The 15,652-nt window shown below is 47.9% G+C and overlaps 1 protein-coding gene across 1 annotated transcript in view; it reads left to right on the forward strand.

Moving 5' to 3' along the window:
* The window catches only part of SMARCC1 (SWI/SNF related, matrix associated, actin dependent regulator of chromatin subfamily c member 1), a 90,504-nt gene that overhangs the window by 19,565 nt on the left and 55,287 nt on the right, over nt 1–15,652 (forward strand). Inside the window, exons 7-13 of the mRNA XM_059664919.1 lie at nt 1,297–1,366; nt 3,837–3,912; nt 6,782–6,907; nt 8,786–8,907; nt 12,160–12,284; nt 14,046–14,105; nt 15,009–15,046. Coding sequence (XP_059520902.1) covers nt 1,297–1,366; nt 3,837–3,912; nt 6,782–6,907; nt 8,786–8,907; nt 12,160–12,284; nt 14,046–14,105; nt 15,009–15,046 — 617 coding nt within the window. The remainder of the gene's footprint in view (nt 1–1,296; nt 1,367–3,836; nt 3,913–6,781; nt 6,908–8,785; nt 8,908–12,159; nt 12,285–14,045; nt 14,106–15,008; nt 15,047–15,652) is intronic.

Genomic DNA, 15,652 nt, shown 5'->3' on the forward strand with positions numbered 1-15,652 from the left:
GATGGTCGCCGCAGCCACCGCACAGTAAAGACTGTCGAATGCAGTGTGCCTTTCTATTAGTTACAGTTTAAAAGAAAAGCTGATGCTATTTAATAGGTCTTAAGGTATTAGAAAGAATTGGAGTGTGAGATGCTAGAAGGGGTACAAAATGAGGAGAAGCAGAGGTAATACATACGGAGTTTGAGGAAAAGCTAGTGGCCAAGTTGGGCTTTATGTCTCAGAGCAGGCGGTGGGGGAGGGGCGGCTGTGAGTCGGGTGAGGAGCTGTGCTGGATGTGGGGGGTGAAGGAGAAGGTGCTGGGCAGGGTGTGTGGGGTGGGCAGTGCTGATCATTTGGGTGGAGAGGAGTGTGCAGCAGGGGCCGTACCCGCGCCCTGAGCGGCAGCTCTGACTCGTGGGGCAGGCAGGGTATCTTGTTGAAGCAGACTGGGTTCTGGAAGGCCCACGGCTCCTCCTCCACCGTTTCCCTGGCCGTTCTGGGAGTCAGGTCCAGGGTCGGCGCCTGGTTTCTTCCTCTTCACTGTCGGTACGAGGAGGTCGGCCGTTGGGTGCTTCACACAGAGCACAGGCACGCGGGCCTCCCGGCTGCCTCAGTGCGGGGCTTGTTCTGTGGAAATGGGCGTGGAAGTCGTTTTATTTAGCTGATTTCACTTAGGTAAGTCCTGCTTTTTCTTGGGTTTCAAGAGGCTTCATTAGAAACAAGTATTAGAAACGAGTGCTCTAAGCTAAGTTCAGACGACCAGCGGCCACAGCGTAACTGGCGCTGAGATGCAGGTGGTCACCCCCTTCTCCTTGGCAAGTCTGACAGGACCCTGCTGACAGTCTCCTTGGGAGGGCTGAGCTGACAGGCGGCCATTAAAGAAGAACAGAGACAGTGCGTTGGTAAAGCTTGGAAGTCGAAGCCGGAGAGAGTGAATCTGAGGGAGAAGGTTCTGGTGAAACTTCCATCAGGAGTGGCAGCCTGACTTGCACTTGCGAGACGCGTGCACGTAGCGGATGCACAACTCGCAGAGGGTGGGGTCCTGGTTCCTGATTCGCCGGAAGCGCAGGCAGGCGGGCGGGAGGGCCGCGCCCGGGTGGACAGTTGGTTCTGTCAGGATTGAGGGAGAATTAGGCCTAGAATCCGTAAGTCTGAGGGCACAGCTGGCAAACTGCCCTTAGAAGATGATGGTGGAGAGCATCCGATGAGAAGACTGTCGGGGAGCTCCTTAGCAACCCAAACGGAGTAAAACGAAGTCTCAACGATAGTCTGTTCTCCCACTTCGTCGGCGTGACGGAGCTTTCCTTGTCCTTTCAGAGGAGTGGCTGCGGCCCGTGATGAGGAAGGACAAGCAGCTGCTGGTGCACTGGGGGTCGTACCCGGACAGGTAAGGGGGGCCGGGGCCGGGTTCCCTTCGTGACCGTGGCACTGATCTCACTCCAGTCTCATTGGCTGTTTCCTCACGGGTGCCGTGGAGTGCGTGGAGCCACGTGGCTTTACTTTTCTTAACAACCGGACATGTTCGCTGCGCTTGCCGGCCAGCTCCTCCGTCTGCTGGGAGGCCGGCTTAGGCTTCCTTCCTGGGGTTTAGGACTGTGTTAGGGTGACCTGTCCGAGTGACCTTCTTTCACATGCAGATACGTTTCTTAGAGAAGGAAATGTACCTTCACTTGTGTTCAGAATTTTAACAGGATGTGCACAGTCTCTATACGTTTGGGTTAATTAGAGCCAAATCTAGCGAGCTTGCTAACCAGCCTCTTTGGAACCACAATTGACTACTTTGAACGAGCAGGTTCTTTAGAAATAAAACTTTCTATGCACATTGGAGCCTCGAGCCTCGAGTGGCCCTTGGCACTGTGGGCGCCTTCAGCGTTGCAGGGACTGTGGTGGGGAAGCAGCCTGTCCTTTAAAACACTAGATGGAAACTCAGGTCTACGGCAGGCACTGTGAGCAAGGGCTGAAGTCCGTGTTCAGACGTCACAGGAGACACGGTCGCTCTTTGCCGGCATTTTCTACGTGTCAGAGAAGCTGTCCTGGCTGCTCGCGTCCTGTCTTTCCAGGGGCCTGTTAGTTCACTTACTGGCTAGAGCTTGTGCCCTCGCTCCTGCCTGTGTGACATCATCTCCTCGGGACTTTTAAAGGATATGGGTCACCGGGACCTCTTCCCGGCGCCGCCTGTAGCTGGTGCGGTTTATTCACTCGCGAGGAGCTGCTTCCCTCGCCTGGTGTGGAACGTCCTAGGTGCTCGGTGCTGTGAACGGGTGCAGCGCCTGCTCGTTCCAGAAGCTTTGGGACCGACTTCCGAGCAGCGGCTGGAGGAAGCAGCGCTTGTGACCGTACTTGGGTTCCCTTTGGAAAGCGCTGTTGGCCAGGGTGGCAGCACTGACAGCGCTTTAATCTGGAAGGTTCTGGGGGAATGAATGACTCATCGTGAATTGGACCTCGCTGGTGAGGCTTTGAGCTATTGAGCTAAGCGGTGTGAAGATCAGGGAAGTGAGCGGAGGCATAACCGGGTGGTGAGGCGCCTGTGGGAGGGCGTGAAGAGGGCCTGGCATGTGCAGAGGGGCCCTAACGCCCCAGGAAGCGGCTCAGACACCTCGAGGGAGCAGCGAGCGCTGGGGACACAGCGCTGTGCACTGGCTGAGTGTCCAGAAGAACCACTGTTTGCCGTGTGAGAAATGGACGCCCGGGCTTTGGGCAGCAGGAAGGGCGAGAAGCGCTGGGTTCTGGGCCTGCTTTGCAGCTGGAGCTGGCAGGCGTTTCTGACGCTGCTGTGGGACATGAGGGAGTGAAGGCAGGATGTCAGCCAGCGTCGGCTGAGCTCATCATTGGGTCAGGAGGCACTACGTTGAGTTTGGAGTGTGTGAGGTTTGAAAGCCTTGCCAGGCCTGTAGGAGGAGATGTGAGTGGACCGTGGGATTCATGAGAGGAGAGGGCCAACGGAAAGGGTTTAAGGCAGCGGTTCTCAACCTGTGGGTCGCGACCCCTTGGGCGGTCGAACAACCCTTTCACAGGGGTCGCCTAAGACCATCCTGCACATCAGATATTCCCATTACGATTCATAACAGCAGCAACATGACAGTGATGAAATAGCAACGAAAGTAATTTTATGGTTGGGTCACAACATGGGGAACCGTATTTAAAGGGCCAGAAGGTTGAGAACCACTGGTTTAAGGGGTCGTGTCTGTCTGAAGCCGTGGGCTGCAGGAGACCAAGTGAAGGAGAGAAGAGGATGGTTGTTCAAAAACTAAACCGGGGGGTGGGGGCTCCCAGTATTGATGAGTTTGGGAGAAGAGGAGAAGCTGGCCGTAGAGACTGAGGAGAGGTGGGGCCAGAGGAGCGCCCGTCGGTAGCACTGCCCCACGTGGAGGCCAAGCAAGGGAAACGCTTGGAGGAGCGTGATCAGCTTGTTGAAATTCCGTGGACGAGGCTTGAACTTGAGGTTGAGCCACGTGAAGACGACTGCAGACCCTACACAGTTTTCCTGTCAGAGCGGTGGAGACAAAAGCGTATGACAGCCCAGACGGCGTCACTCAGAGGTTGAGCGTCAACCTCTGAACCAGGAGGTCACTGTTTGATTCCGGCCAAGGGCACATGCCTGGGTTGTGGGCTCGATCCCCAGTGAGGGGGGTGCAGGGGGCAGCCAATCGATGTCTCTCTCATCATGGATGTTTCTATCTCTCTCCCTTCTCTGAAATCAATAATAGAAATGTATATATTTTTTAAACGTGTATGATAAAATTCTGTTACTAGATCCTAATAGTCTCTTTAAAATACGTTTTCACATTTTCATCCAAGTCGCTTTAGTGAGTGAATTTGGATCTAATTGATTTTCCCTTTTCTCCTTTCCTTTATAGCTATGATACTTGGGTCCATAGTAACGATGTTGATGCGGAAATTGAAGATCCACCAATTCCAGAAAAGCCGTGGAAGGTGAAAGCTGCTTTTTTTAAAAAAATTATTCTTATGTGACCTCGTAGCTCTTTTCAGCTATTCTCCCCAAGGTTTTTAAGGAGACGCGAGATGGTGATCTTCCTTTCTTACTCATTAAGAGCTGTCCGTGGCGTGAAGGCCTTATTATCTAGGTCTCAGATGCAGCGTCTGCCGTGATGTGTGGTGAGGAGACCCAGCGCCCAGGGTTTGAGAAGCCGAGGGAGGATGTGGGGCGTGGTGTTGAGCATCACGGCTGCTGTCACTTAGGACGGCTAGAAGCAGTGTCCACATGGCTTTATTGCAATAGACCTGTTTTTCTACTCATTTTTGCTACAGTGGCAGGGGTCCATGCATCAACTCGTGTATTTCTCAGCTTTCAATGTGGAAATAATTTGGAAAGCTGTATGAGTAATAAAAAGGTATTACTTTATAGTTTCTTTCCAGATTTCCCTGTTGTTAATTATTTCAGGAAATTCTTAAAACAATATTATTACCTTACACCGGGCCCATTTTCCATTTCCACCAATTGTCCCAGTGATAGAGTAAGTTGATACTGAGTTTTCCCCTGGTCCATCAGCCATTCCTGCCTCACTCAGTCCGTGCTGACTGGTGCCTCTCCCGCTGTCCTTTCTGCGCTGTGGAGCGGTGGCCGTCCTGCCGTGCTTCCCTCTGATGAGCTGTCTGAACCTTGGCCGATGGGAACGTTTAAGCTGCCTCGTGTGGCCTTTGGGCATGATTTGATGTGTGCTTGCCTGGTCACTTCTGTCCTGGCCCTGGAGCCAGCATTTCAGCAGAGAGCTCTGGCCGCTCCCAGGAGCAGTGGCAGGGAGCCATGATTTTATTGGCCCTTTCATATAGTGCTAGAGGCCTGTGCACAGATTCGTGCAGGGGCGCCGCCCTCACAGCCCGGCTTCGTCCTGAAGATCGTCTGGACTGTTGTTCCACTGTTCAGCCATTCAGTCGATTTGCATATTATGCTTTTAGTATCACAGACGATGAGCACCTAAATTGAATCAAAATATTTGGTATTAGTCTGGTTCAACCAATTTTAATGGTGTGATTTTCAGAAAGACAGCCTCTGAGCTTCAGATTTCATAGGAAAATGGGATTAACAAAAATGAGTCTGCTTTTTAAAAAGTGTGTGTTCGGAATAATGTCACACAGAAAAGTTGCAAGAGTAAGAGTAGTACATGGCATACCTATATCCAGATTTGCCTACAGTCAACATTTTATTCCCTTTCTGAATTTTCATGTATAATCTCTGTGTGTGTGTGGTTTTTTTCCTTGAACTGTTTAAGATAAAAATGCGTACGTCATGGACTTTTACTCCAAAATATAAGTGTGTGTTTCCTAAGAATAAGGAATTCTTATACAGAAGCATAGTACAGGTTTTTAGTACATTTAACTTTATTAAATTTAACATTAACACATGCTTTAAGCTACTATCTGCATTCCAGTTTTGCCATTTGACTCAATGTTTTTATAGCAGTTTTTTCGCTTTAATACAGAATCCTGTCTGATATCAGGTATTGGATTCATATGCCATGTCTTTAATTTTCTTTAACTTTTTTAAAATTTTTATTTTATTTTTTTACTGTTCACAGTATTTCTTTATTGTTTATTTATCAAGAGAAACTATTCCTTAGCCCAAGTATTCATGTTTCATAGTTCAGGAACTCAAGCCAGTGACCAAGTTCCGTGGAGTTCAGCCCAGAGAAATTCTTGGCATTCCAAGAGCACTTTGCACTCTGACCCCAGCCTTCCTCATCTACGCAGAGTCCTTCATGGGGTTATAACTTCTGTGGGAATCTGCATGTGCCTTCTTGGTGGGTCCCCACACCCCGCTGCCAGGACGCTGCCAGCCCAGGGCACAGAGATGGCGCCAGCAAGCGAAGCTCTGGCCGCTGAGGCCTTGTCAGTCCTGCAGGCAGTGCTTTCCCCGCAGCACAGCGCCTCCCTGCTGCCCGCGAAGCACCACAGCCTTTGTGATGTGTTCTCATTCCAGAGGAGCATTTCTCATGGGAGTTTCTGCTCTTTTCTCCTGGCTGATTCAGCTGATGCCCCAGACAGAGCTGCGGGGTGAGGTGTCCTCGGCATCGTGTGCCGTCAGCTCCTGCCCGTGATGGCGTCACCCAGTCGGGGCGTTGTCCGACGGCTCCCACTCCCACTGCCGGCTTATCCCCCACGGGCAGCCTGGACGCAGTCGTGAGGTGCTTTAGACCAGGCAGGCGCCGCCCTCAGCCGCCCAGTTAGCATCCACTCGGCTCCTGCTGACCCGTCTCTGACGATTGCCCAGCAATGCTCTTCCACTCCAGCCCGCCCTCTCCACTCGCCAGCGGCTTTCAGCATCCTTCCTTTCCCTCGTTTGTATTTTTTAAAAAAGATGACATGATTAGCTCTTAGTTATCAAAACCTCAGTATACGCAAAGCCAGTCGTGCTTTCTTACTCTTGTTTATTTGGGAAAAGACATGGAATAAAATGGTTAAGTGGCCATTCACATGTAATTGTTCATCTTTTATAAAAAATATTTTTATTGATTTCAGAGAGGGAGAGAGAGAGATGAAGAGAATCATTGATTGGCTGCCTCCGACACGCCCCCGACTGAGGATTGAGCCTGCAACCCGGGCATGTACCCTGACCAGGAATCAAATGGTGACCTCCTGGTTCATAGATCCATGTTCAACCACTGAGCCACACCAGCCAGGCTGCCATTGTCTTACGTTTTAAGCTTGTAATATGCAGTTCAGGATTTTAGAATAATAAATCAGCTTATTTTCTGTTAAGTACTTTTATAGCCTCTTTTTAATACTTTTAGATGCAAGTGATTTTATTATTTATGTAGGTATTCCTGCTTTAATGTGGTTTTAGGTTCATGCAAAATGGATTTTGGACACTGATGTGTTCAATGAATGGATGAATGAGGAGGACTATGAGGTGGATGAGAACAGGAAGCCTGTGAGTTTTCGACAGCGAATTTCAACAAAGAATGAAGAGGTATTTGGTTCGGCACCATTTTTCTCCACTGGGTGTTTCTTCTTTGGCCTGAACCTTCTCAAAGGTTCATTGATAAACGGTCCCATACAAACCCAGGTGCATCCGCCCTCGAGTGCATGTGAGAGGGGCACCGTCTCAGGCGCTGGCACCTCCTCAAAGGCCGGGCAAGTCGGGGCCACTGAGATGAGAAGTGGCCGTGACCGTGGTCCAGCTGCTTATGTCCTCGAGAGCTGAGTTTCATTCTGATTCCAAATGCGTCACAGGGTAATTAACGGAGCTGTTGGTTTCCCAGGGGAAGACTCGTTTAGTTTTAATATTTTGAATGGCGTTGTTACTCACACGCAGTGGTCAGTACAAAGCAAAGGCCTTAAAGGTCTCAGTGACAGTTGAGTCCGTTTTTGAGGTGGGAAGACGTGCTGTTCAATGCGCTAGCCCTTTAAGAAGCACACCCACTGGACACTTGCCTGTGGTTCCCTGTCGGTCACAGCAGTGGGGTGGGCATGTCCCCGAAAGCCCGGAGGCCGAAGGCAGCTCTGCTGTCTGGGGGTCTGGGTTGGGCTTGTGCAGCCTCGGCCTCGGGGAGAGACCTGCGATTCCAGCGTCCTTTCCGACGGGGACAGTCACCTCCGGGGGTTGGTTTTATTTTAGTTTTTCTTACATCTTGGAGACAAACACACCTTGAACCTCTCACTTAGGAAGTGCGGGCCTTTCACGCTGTGTTCAGCTCCCTGTGTTTCTCTGTCACACTGCTCTTTATTGTTAAGGCTATTTTAAAACTAGGTTTTTTTCATTTTTTAGTTTGTTCCTATTTGCTTTGGAATATCACTTTACATTTTTTTATTTTGGCCTCCTTCTCTAATATGTTTACATATTTGTTTTCCCTTAATGCATTTCAAACCAAATCTTTGTGTCATCAGGAATATTCTAATTTCCATATCACGTTATTGAACTGGCCTGTTCCTGCCCACCCCTTATAGATTTAGATGGGTTGTTTATTCACTTATCTTTAGGGAGGATTCTATAAAATTGATCTAATATGCCTTTAAAAAATTTAACTTCAGTTTACATACTAATCAAAGGTGTGTGTAGCTTAGGTTTTCTTCCAGACTTCTCTCCCCGGCTCTTACCATGCTCAGGTCCCCCTCTGACTGGCCTGAGAAGATGGAAGTTTAATTGATACTTCAGCTCTGATATTTGGGAGCGAGGGACACCTCAGATTCCATTCTTTGGATCATTTCGGGGTTTTCTTTATTGTGTCTGTTGTGTAGATTGGCAGTTGGTGTCTACAGGTTGACTTCTGTATATTGATCTGTACCCTGCACTGATGAACTCACCTGCTACCTGGGATAGTTGTTCCGTGGATTTCTGAGGGTTAATGCCACCTGCACGTCGGGATAGTCTTATAGGTTGACTTTGCAATCTTATTTCACATCTTTTGTATCAAAGTTATCTTTTGTCTTTATCTTACTGACAAAGTAGGAGTCGTCCCTGGAACATTTTCCCAAGCTTATTAGCCTGTCTTTGTGTTTTATTAATTTAATAACAAGTTTTATATTTTTCTACTAGTTGCTGGACGTGTTTTTCCCCCCGGGAAGCCGGGTTGTGAGCAGGGTCGTTTTCAAGGTGGGCTGGGGCGGGTCTGTTCTGTAGCGAAGTGGAGGCTGGGGCCAGTGCTGGCGTTCCCGTGGGTGACGCGGCGCCTGAAGGCGGGAAGTCTCTTGGCTGCTGGTGGCCAGGATGCTGGTGAAGTGCCCTGCATTTGCTCTGAGCTCGTGTGTTTGTTCCTGTCTTTGTGAAAACGCACTTTGGGGCACGGGCTCGTAGAAACTGAGGCGTCGGCAAAGCTGGCTGCTGCTCATTTCCATTTGCCTCTTCCAGCCAGTCCGAAGCCCCGAGAGAAGAGACAGGAAGGCGTCAGCCAGTGCTCGGAAGAGGAAGCACTCGCCCTCCCCGCCACCCCCCGCGCCCACCGAGTCACGGAAGAAGAGCGGGAAGAAAGGGTAAGCGCCAGCCGGGCAGACCCCAGGGGCGTCCTAGGGGCGCCCCGCACAGCTCAGTCCCTGAATACAGTCTTTCTTCTGCGTCTGAGTATATATTGAGGATGGTTGCTAAAGGGTTTCGGACATTACATTCATCATCGTTAATGTCTGTGTCTCTCTGATGTTGTTACCTGTCCCATTTGTGATCAGAATAACTCATGCAGGGCATGAACATATGACTGAAGGCCCTGTATAGTGCATGGCCTGAAGTAGGTCCACCTAATAAATGGTAGAGAATACTTAATAATTTTCATAGTTAGCTCAAAATATTTTTTTAAAATATATTTTATTGATTTTTTACAGAGAGGAAGGGAGAATGACAGAGAGCCAGAAACATCGATGAGAGAGAAACATTGATCAGCTGCCCCCGCACACCCCCCCCACCCCCCCACTGGGGATGCGCCCACAACCAAGGCACATGCCCCTGACCAGAATCAAACCCGGACCCTTCAGTCTGCAGGCCGATGCTCTATCCACTAAGCCAAACTGGTCAGGGCAGCTCAGAATGTTTTAATAACATTTATAAATAACACTCATGAACCAGACACAGTCATAAAAATGATTTTACTATTTTCTCAACCTGCATGTATGTGTATATTGTGAGGACCTTACCAAGGACATGGAAGACCCAATATAGACCCAAGTTAATACGTAAAAGTAGATTTTTCTTGAGGGATTATTGAGGGTAACCTTATTTCTCAAATATCGAAACTGAATCCTGATGTTCAGATATTTCGGACCCACCTGCGATCCTGCGAAGAAGCTGGAAATCAGTGTGCTTCTCTTCCAGTCGGGCCCAGCAGGGGTCCAGGACGCTCATGGTCATTGAACCGAAACGCCACCTCCTGGGCTCGCAGTGGTGGCATTCGGCCTCTCCTTTGAGTGTAAAACCCACCAAATTGAGTTTCCTAAAATGAATGCTGTGAGTCCTTCAGTTGACTCTATCTGTTTTCTAATGAGCGGGCCTTTGCTCACTTAAGTTCCCCCATAGGGTCCTATATTTAACCAAAATCTGTTTTCTGAATGTTTGTTTTATTCATCTTCCCTGCATCTTTTCTTCCCTTTTTACATTTTTTTTTTTTTTTTTTTTTTTACAGAGAGGAAGGGAGAGAGAGATAGAGTTAGAAACATTGATCAGCTGCCTCCTGCACATCTCCCACTGGGGATGTGCCCGCAACCAAGGTACATGCCCTTGACCGGAATCGAACCCGGGACCCTTCAGTCCGCAGGCCGACGCTCTATCCACTGAGCCAAACCGGTTTTGGCCCTTTTTACATATTTTATCTGCCCACCACCTTTAGGTTCATAGGCCTTTTAAAAATTGTCATGTAATTTTTGTTTGAAAATTTCAACCTGTATCCCTCAGTCTAACCCAGCGGTCGCCAACCTGTGGCCCGCGGATCACTGGTGGTCCGTGAGGTCCGAAGGTTGGCGATCGCTGGCCTAACCAGTACCGACATGCTGCCCCTCTTAGAAGGGAAGGGCGAGTGTTTGCTGGGGTCCAACCCCAGCAGGTCCAGGGGTCCCCAAAGGTGTGGACAGAGTCGGCGAAGAAGGAATGACACGGAGACAGCATTCAGTTGATCAGCAGCCTAGCCAGGATCTCTAGCCAAGTTCTGGTCAGGATCTCCGGCAAAGTTCTGGTTAGGATCTCCAGCCAGGTTCTGTGTCCATGTTCTCTTGCTAGGTTCTCCAGCCAGGTTCTGTTGCCAGGTTCTGTAGCCATGTTCCCTCGCTAGGTTCTCCAACCAGGTTCAGTCACCAGGTTCTAGTCAGGTTCTCTTGCCAATTTCTGTAGTCAGGTTCAGTCCAGGATCTTTTGCCATGTTCTCTCGCTAGGTTCTGTCTCTAGGTTCTGAGGCCAGTTTCTGTCCAGGATCTTTTGCCATGTTCTCTCCAGCGAAGTTCTTCTGTCTCTAGAGAACGTTCTGTGTAGGTTCTGTGCCTAGGTTCTGTCTCTCTTGGTTCTGTCTTCTAAGTTCTGTCTTCTAAGTTCTGTGTTCTAAGTTCTGTCTTGTTACATCTGTATTTATACCAGTTGATTCCAATCCTATCAATCTCTATTCCAAAGGTTAGGGCGTTTCTTATCTCCATTCCAGGGAGTAAAGATTATGTAGCTTAAGCATGATTGTTTGTAGTTAAAGTGATTAATTACCCGCCTGGCACTTAGTTAAGAGGTTTTATTCCCTCCCTAACTTCAGGGGAAAATCCCTACCTGGGGAAACAACCTTTCTCAGAGAGGTGACCTTGGTTAAAACACATAGTGCCAAGAAGGTGAGCAAACATATTAAGAACAGTATGCCATATACGCCAGGTCCCTTGAAACAGCAAGGATGGACTGGCTCCCGGCAAGTGTTCTCTCGGAGTGGAGGCCTCGGGCTGGTCCATCCTGTGTCTCCATCCCCACACCCTTGGTCAGTCCCTCCTGTACAAGTTATTTTTTTCTTACATCTTTACGCCTTTACTCATCATCCTGAAACATTGCCTGCTTCTTAGGGAATTGTCACTGTCCCCAAGGTTCAGCTTGGCTGTCGCCTGCAGTCTGGCCTTTTCTCTGAGCTTCATTTTCTTGGTTCAGCAAGCTTGTTCCTTCCTCTGCATCGGCGTGCATCACGTGTTTGAATTAGGTGATGGCTTCTGTTCTGTGTCCCCTTTCATTCCTCAAGGTAAGGAATCGTCCCATTCCTGTTGGAACTGGAGCAGGCGTTCTGGCACGTGGTAGTTTTGACAATAAGTATTGATGTGATTGACTTGGTGAAAGAGCCATGGCGGTTTTACAAAAAGCACTAGTGCCAGGCTAGTCTCATCCTGACTGACTCTGCTTTGTACTTCCTGGTATTTGAATGATACAAACAGCCAGGAAAATACAGTGTTTTATATCTCTGACAAAACGTCTTACGTAAGTGATGGTTTAGGACCTGAGCAAATACGTCCTGCATTTCCATAGCAGGTGTTCTTCCTTACTCCAACGTCAGCCTCTTCCAGGATACGGCCTGCAGTTTGTGTAGTAGGGTTTTGTGTCTGTTTCTGTGCCTGATAACTTTATTTCCCTTTGGCTGTACTTCGGGGGATGTGCCTGATTTGATTTCACTTGTCTTTTAAAGTGATTCTGGGCATAGATTCTAACTGCAGTGAAGGGGAAGCCTCTAAAACTGCTTGCTGTAAATCGCTCTCATCGTCCTGCTTATCTTTCACGTGCTCTTGCTGTTTCAGCCAAGCTAGTCTCTATGGGAAGCGAAGGAGTCAGAAAGAGGAAGAGGAACAAGAAGACCTCACCAAGGACATGGAGGACCCCACACCTGTGCCCAACATCGAGGAAGTGGTGCTCCCCAAAAACGGTTTGTACTCTCCTGTCTGGTCTGGGGTGTTCAGCAAGCTTGAGGCATCTCAGCAGTGCCCTGGGGGCCGACTTCCTGCTCTGTGCCCCCCTCTCAGCGTTCAAGTGCGAATAGATTCCCCCTTTTAATGTTAGCGTTTATGCAGTTCCTCTTTCCCCACCTTTTGGTACTTTTTGTTTATTGAGAAGATACACTGTGACCAAAATGTTGTCTAAATTTAGTAATATCTTAAAATTCATGTTTTAAAAATCCCAACAGAATCAATATAGATGAGGAAAAGCGGGGTGCTTTTCTATGTGCCAGTTAGGGTTTCAGCTCAGTCCCTGGGAAGAGGATGTGCCCTAACTGTGCCTGTGGACCTGTAAATTGTCCTTCACTCCTGGGCAGTTGTCTTCATGGCTTTGAAGCTCTGCTATTCAGGGCATATACGTTTAGGGTTGCCATGTCCTCCCGATGGCTTGACTCTTCTTTCCAGCACCTTTACGTTCCCCTGAAAAGAACCCTGGTACCTACTCGGGTCCAAATTACCCCTCCCCCACCCTGCAACCACTGCTATACTTTGTCTCCAGATTTTCTATTCTCTATTTGCTTTTTTTCTAATTTTTTTGTAGTTTGTTGTATTAAATGTATCCTTAATTTATCAGCTAAATTTAGAATCACTATTGTCTAGTTGAGAAGAAGGTGTGAAATTTACCATAATGTAAGGTATGCCCTTTCCTGTCTTTTGTAACAGAACATGCAATCACCTATAACATGTCACATGCATTTCTGAAATCCTTGCATTGTGTCGAATGGGGCACTGCAAACCACACAGAGGTACTTTACAGGTCATGTGGAAGATAATGTTTATAAAAGTAATCAACAGATTTAGTTGAGATAAAAGTGCTGTGAAGGTGCTGGTAGTCCTTACAGATCCCTAAACTATCTTTTATAATAATAAAAGCGTAATATGCTAATTAGACCGGACAGCTGAACGACCTTCCAGATGTCCCCCGGGATGAAGCCGGGCTGTGAGGGCCGAGCCTCCAGTAAAGCTGCAGTGACCAGGGTAGCGTGCTGGGACAGAGAAATGGCCGGATGCACCAGCGGAATAGAATGGCCAGCTCAAATGTAGACCCACGTGTATATGCTCATTATACCTGCATGATGTAAGGAGAAAAGGAGAAGGGAATGTTGATTATAGGGTAGTGGAAGAGTTAAGATCTGGTTTCAATCAATAAATATAGGGCTGGTTACTTTGTAATCTCCACACGGACACACTGGATCTGTTGAAAATGACAGGGACGTACTGTAACTAGGAATCAATGGAAGTATCACACAAGCACCCAGTCACATGAGGAAAGCAGAGCGCGAAGGACAGCATGAATAACGTTCATGTAAGATTTTTACATCCCCAGAATAGGTTTCAAAGTCACATAGGTGTGTAAAAGGTGTCATTTCTCCCTCAGTGTGTCTAAATGAATGGCACAAAAATGTGAATCAACACATACACAAGAAACTAATAACCTGCTTTTTAAGAGAGGGATTGGCAGCTTCTTTTTCCGTTTTGCTTTGTGTGTCTACTTTTACACGTTTGGGACTTTGTAATTAGTTACAAACGTAGGGTCACATCGCGTGGGCTGCTCGCTGTGGTTTGATGGTGAGGACTGAGGGTGGGGCAGTTGCAGTGAGGTTTGCGTGTTTTTAAATCTAGTTTATTCTGTTTTTCTCCTAAAAACAAGTAGAACTTTCCCCCTAAAACAATGCTTTTTTTTCTTCTAGTAAATCCAAAGAAAGATAGTGAGAATACACCTGTCAAAGGAGGAACTGTAGCCGATCTAGGTAAAAACAAAAAAATCTACCCATGTCTGTGTTGTTTGCTGTCTTAGAGCAGCTCCTCTGATGTTCGTCTTTATTGAGAAATACTGCTTTCAGTTGCTGTACTTCCCAACAGATGTCGATGGCAGTTCCCTTTACCAGCATTGTGGTTTGGTTTGCTCCCATACTAGGAACGTTGATTTTCTGTGACCCGTTCTTTTCCGTCTTTAATCATGATACTATGTTCTGATGTTATACATAAATCAGAATTTCTGAGTTTTAAAGAAATTGTTGGTAGTTAAGTTACTCGCAGTGCCTTAGTCACTGCTAACGATCATAGTAATTAAAAAGAAAACAAAATGTCACCGAAACTTAATGTAATCATTCGTGCCAGAATCTCTCACTTTATCACACTGGTCCTTTCCCTTCCCGGGGGAAGTCAGCCGCCTGGTTTAATTGCTCGTGGGTTTGCTCCTGTCCTCTGTGAGGCCACGCTGAGGGCCTGCATCCCCTCGCCTCAAGGTTCCAGCCTCTTCCAGGACGTGGTCTGGGGGGAGGGAGCGTAACCGCTTTCTTCACTCCTCCTTCCTTACACACTTCCTCTGGGATCGGAAATGCCATTTCTTGCTTCACAGCCTCAGGAGGCAGGAGCCTAGGGAAGCCCCTCTCCGAGCAGGTACGGTCACGGCCAGCAGTGATTAATTATAATTCCCTCGCGTTGGACATTTTTAATCATTTATGCTTTGAATCTCCTCACCTCTGTGCTTCTGTGTACAGTTCTGATTTACTGAATGATTTGAGGCGGGTTTGCTTTAGTTCTCCATTCTCTTTTTTTTGTCCAGTGTCAGTTACTGAAACCTTCACTTTCTAAGAAGTCCAAACAGCTTTCCCTGCTTTTTAAATAAAGGATGTGTTTTGGTTTTACAGATGAGCAGGATGAAGAGACGGTCACAACAGGAGGAAAGGTAACGATTCACTTAGGTCCTTAGAAGTACTCTGTTTTGAGGCCCTTGTGATTTTAAATATCTTTTTTAACATACCTCCCAAGAATTTGTGCTTCTTGACCCCAAAGTTTTATCAAAAGGCAATTTCCATCTTCCCAGCAGTGCCCTGGGGAAGCAGTGATTTTGAAATGACTATTAGAAAACCGGGTTTTTAGGTGGAATCACTTGCAAAGCCTCCATAATTTATATTCTGATATAAATCAGGTAGTTTTTAGTAGTGGGAGTGATTGAGAGTGTAGGCCTCTAGCTGGGCCCCCTCTAGTTATATCTGGATGACAGTTTGTTAGCTCTGTATCATTGTCTCACCACAAAGCAGGTGATGAGTAGCACCTGCTGCTCTTGTCGGGCGTCAGTGAGGTCGTGCACACAGGGTTGTTAGCAGGTGCTCGGTGCTCAGTCTTTGGGATAGGAGGCCCTGTCATTATGCCTTGCTCATGTCCTGGAGTCAGCTCCTTACAATGACTTGAGAACTAATAACTTAGGTTTGGGATCCGGTCCAGGTCAAGCGTAACCTGGACAAGTAAGGAACAGGCCATGTGAGAGGCGTTGTGGGCAGTGAGCTGCCTG

Source organism: Myotis daubentonii, chromosome 14 (assembly GCF_963259705.1).
Source record: "Myotis daubentonii chromosome 14, mMyoDau2.1, whole genome shotgun sequence".
Classification (NCBI taxonomy): domain Eukaryota; kingdom Metazoa; phylum Chordata; class Mammalia; order Chiroptera; family Vespertilionidae; genus Myotis; species Myotis daubentonii.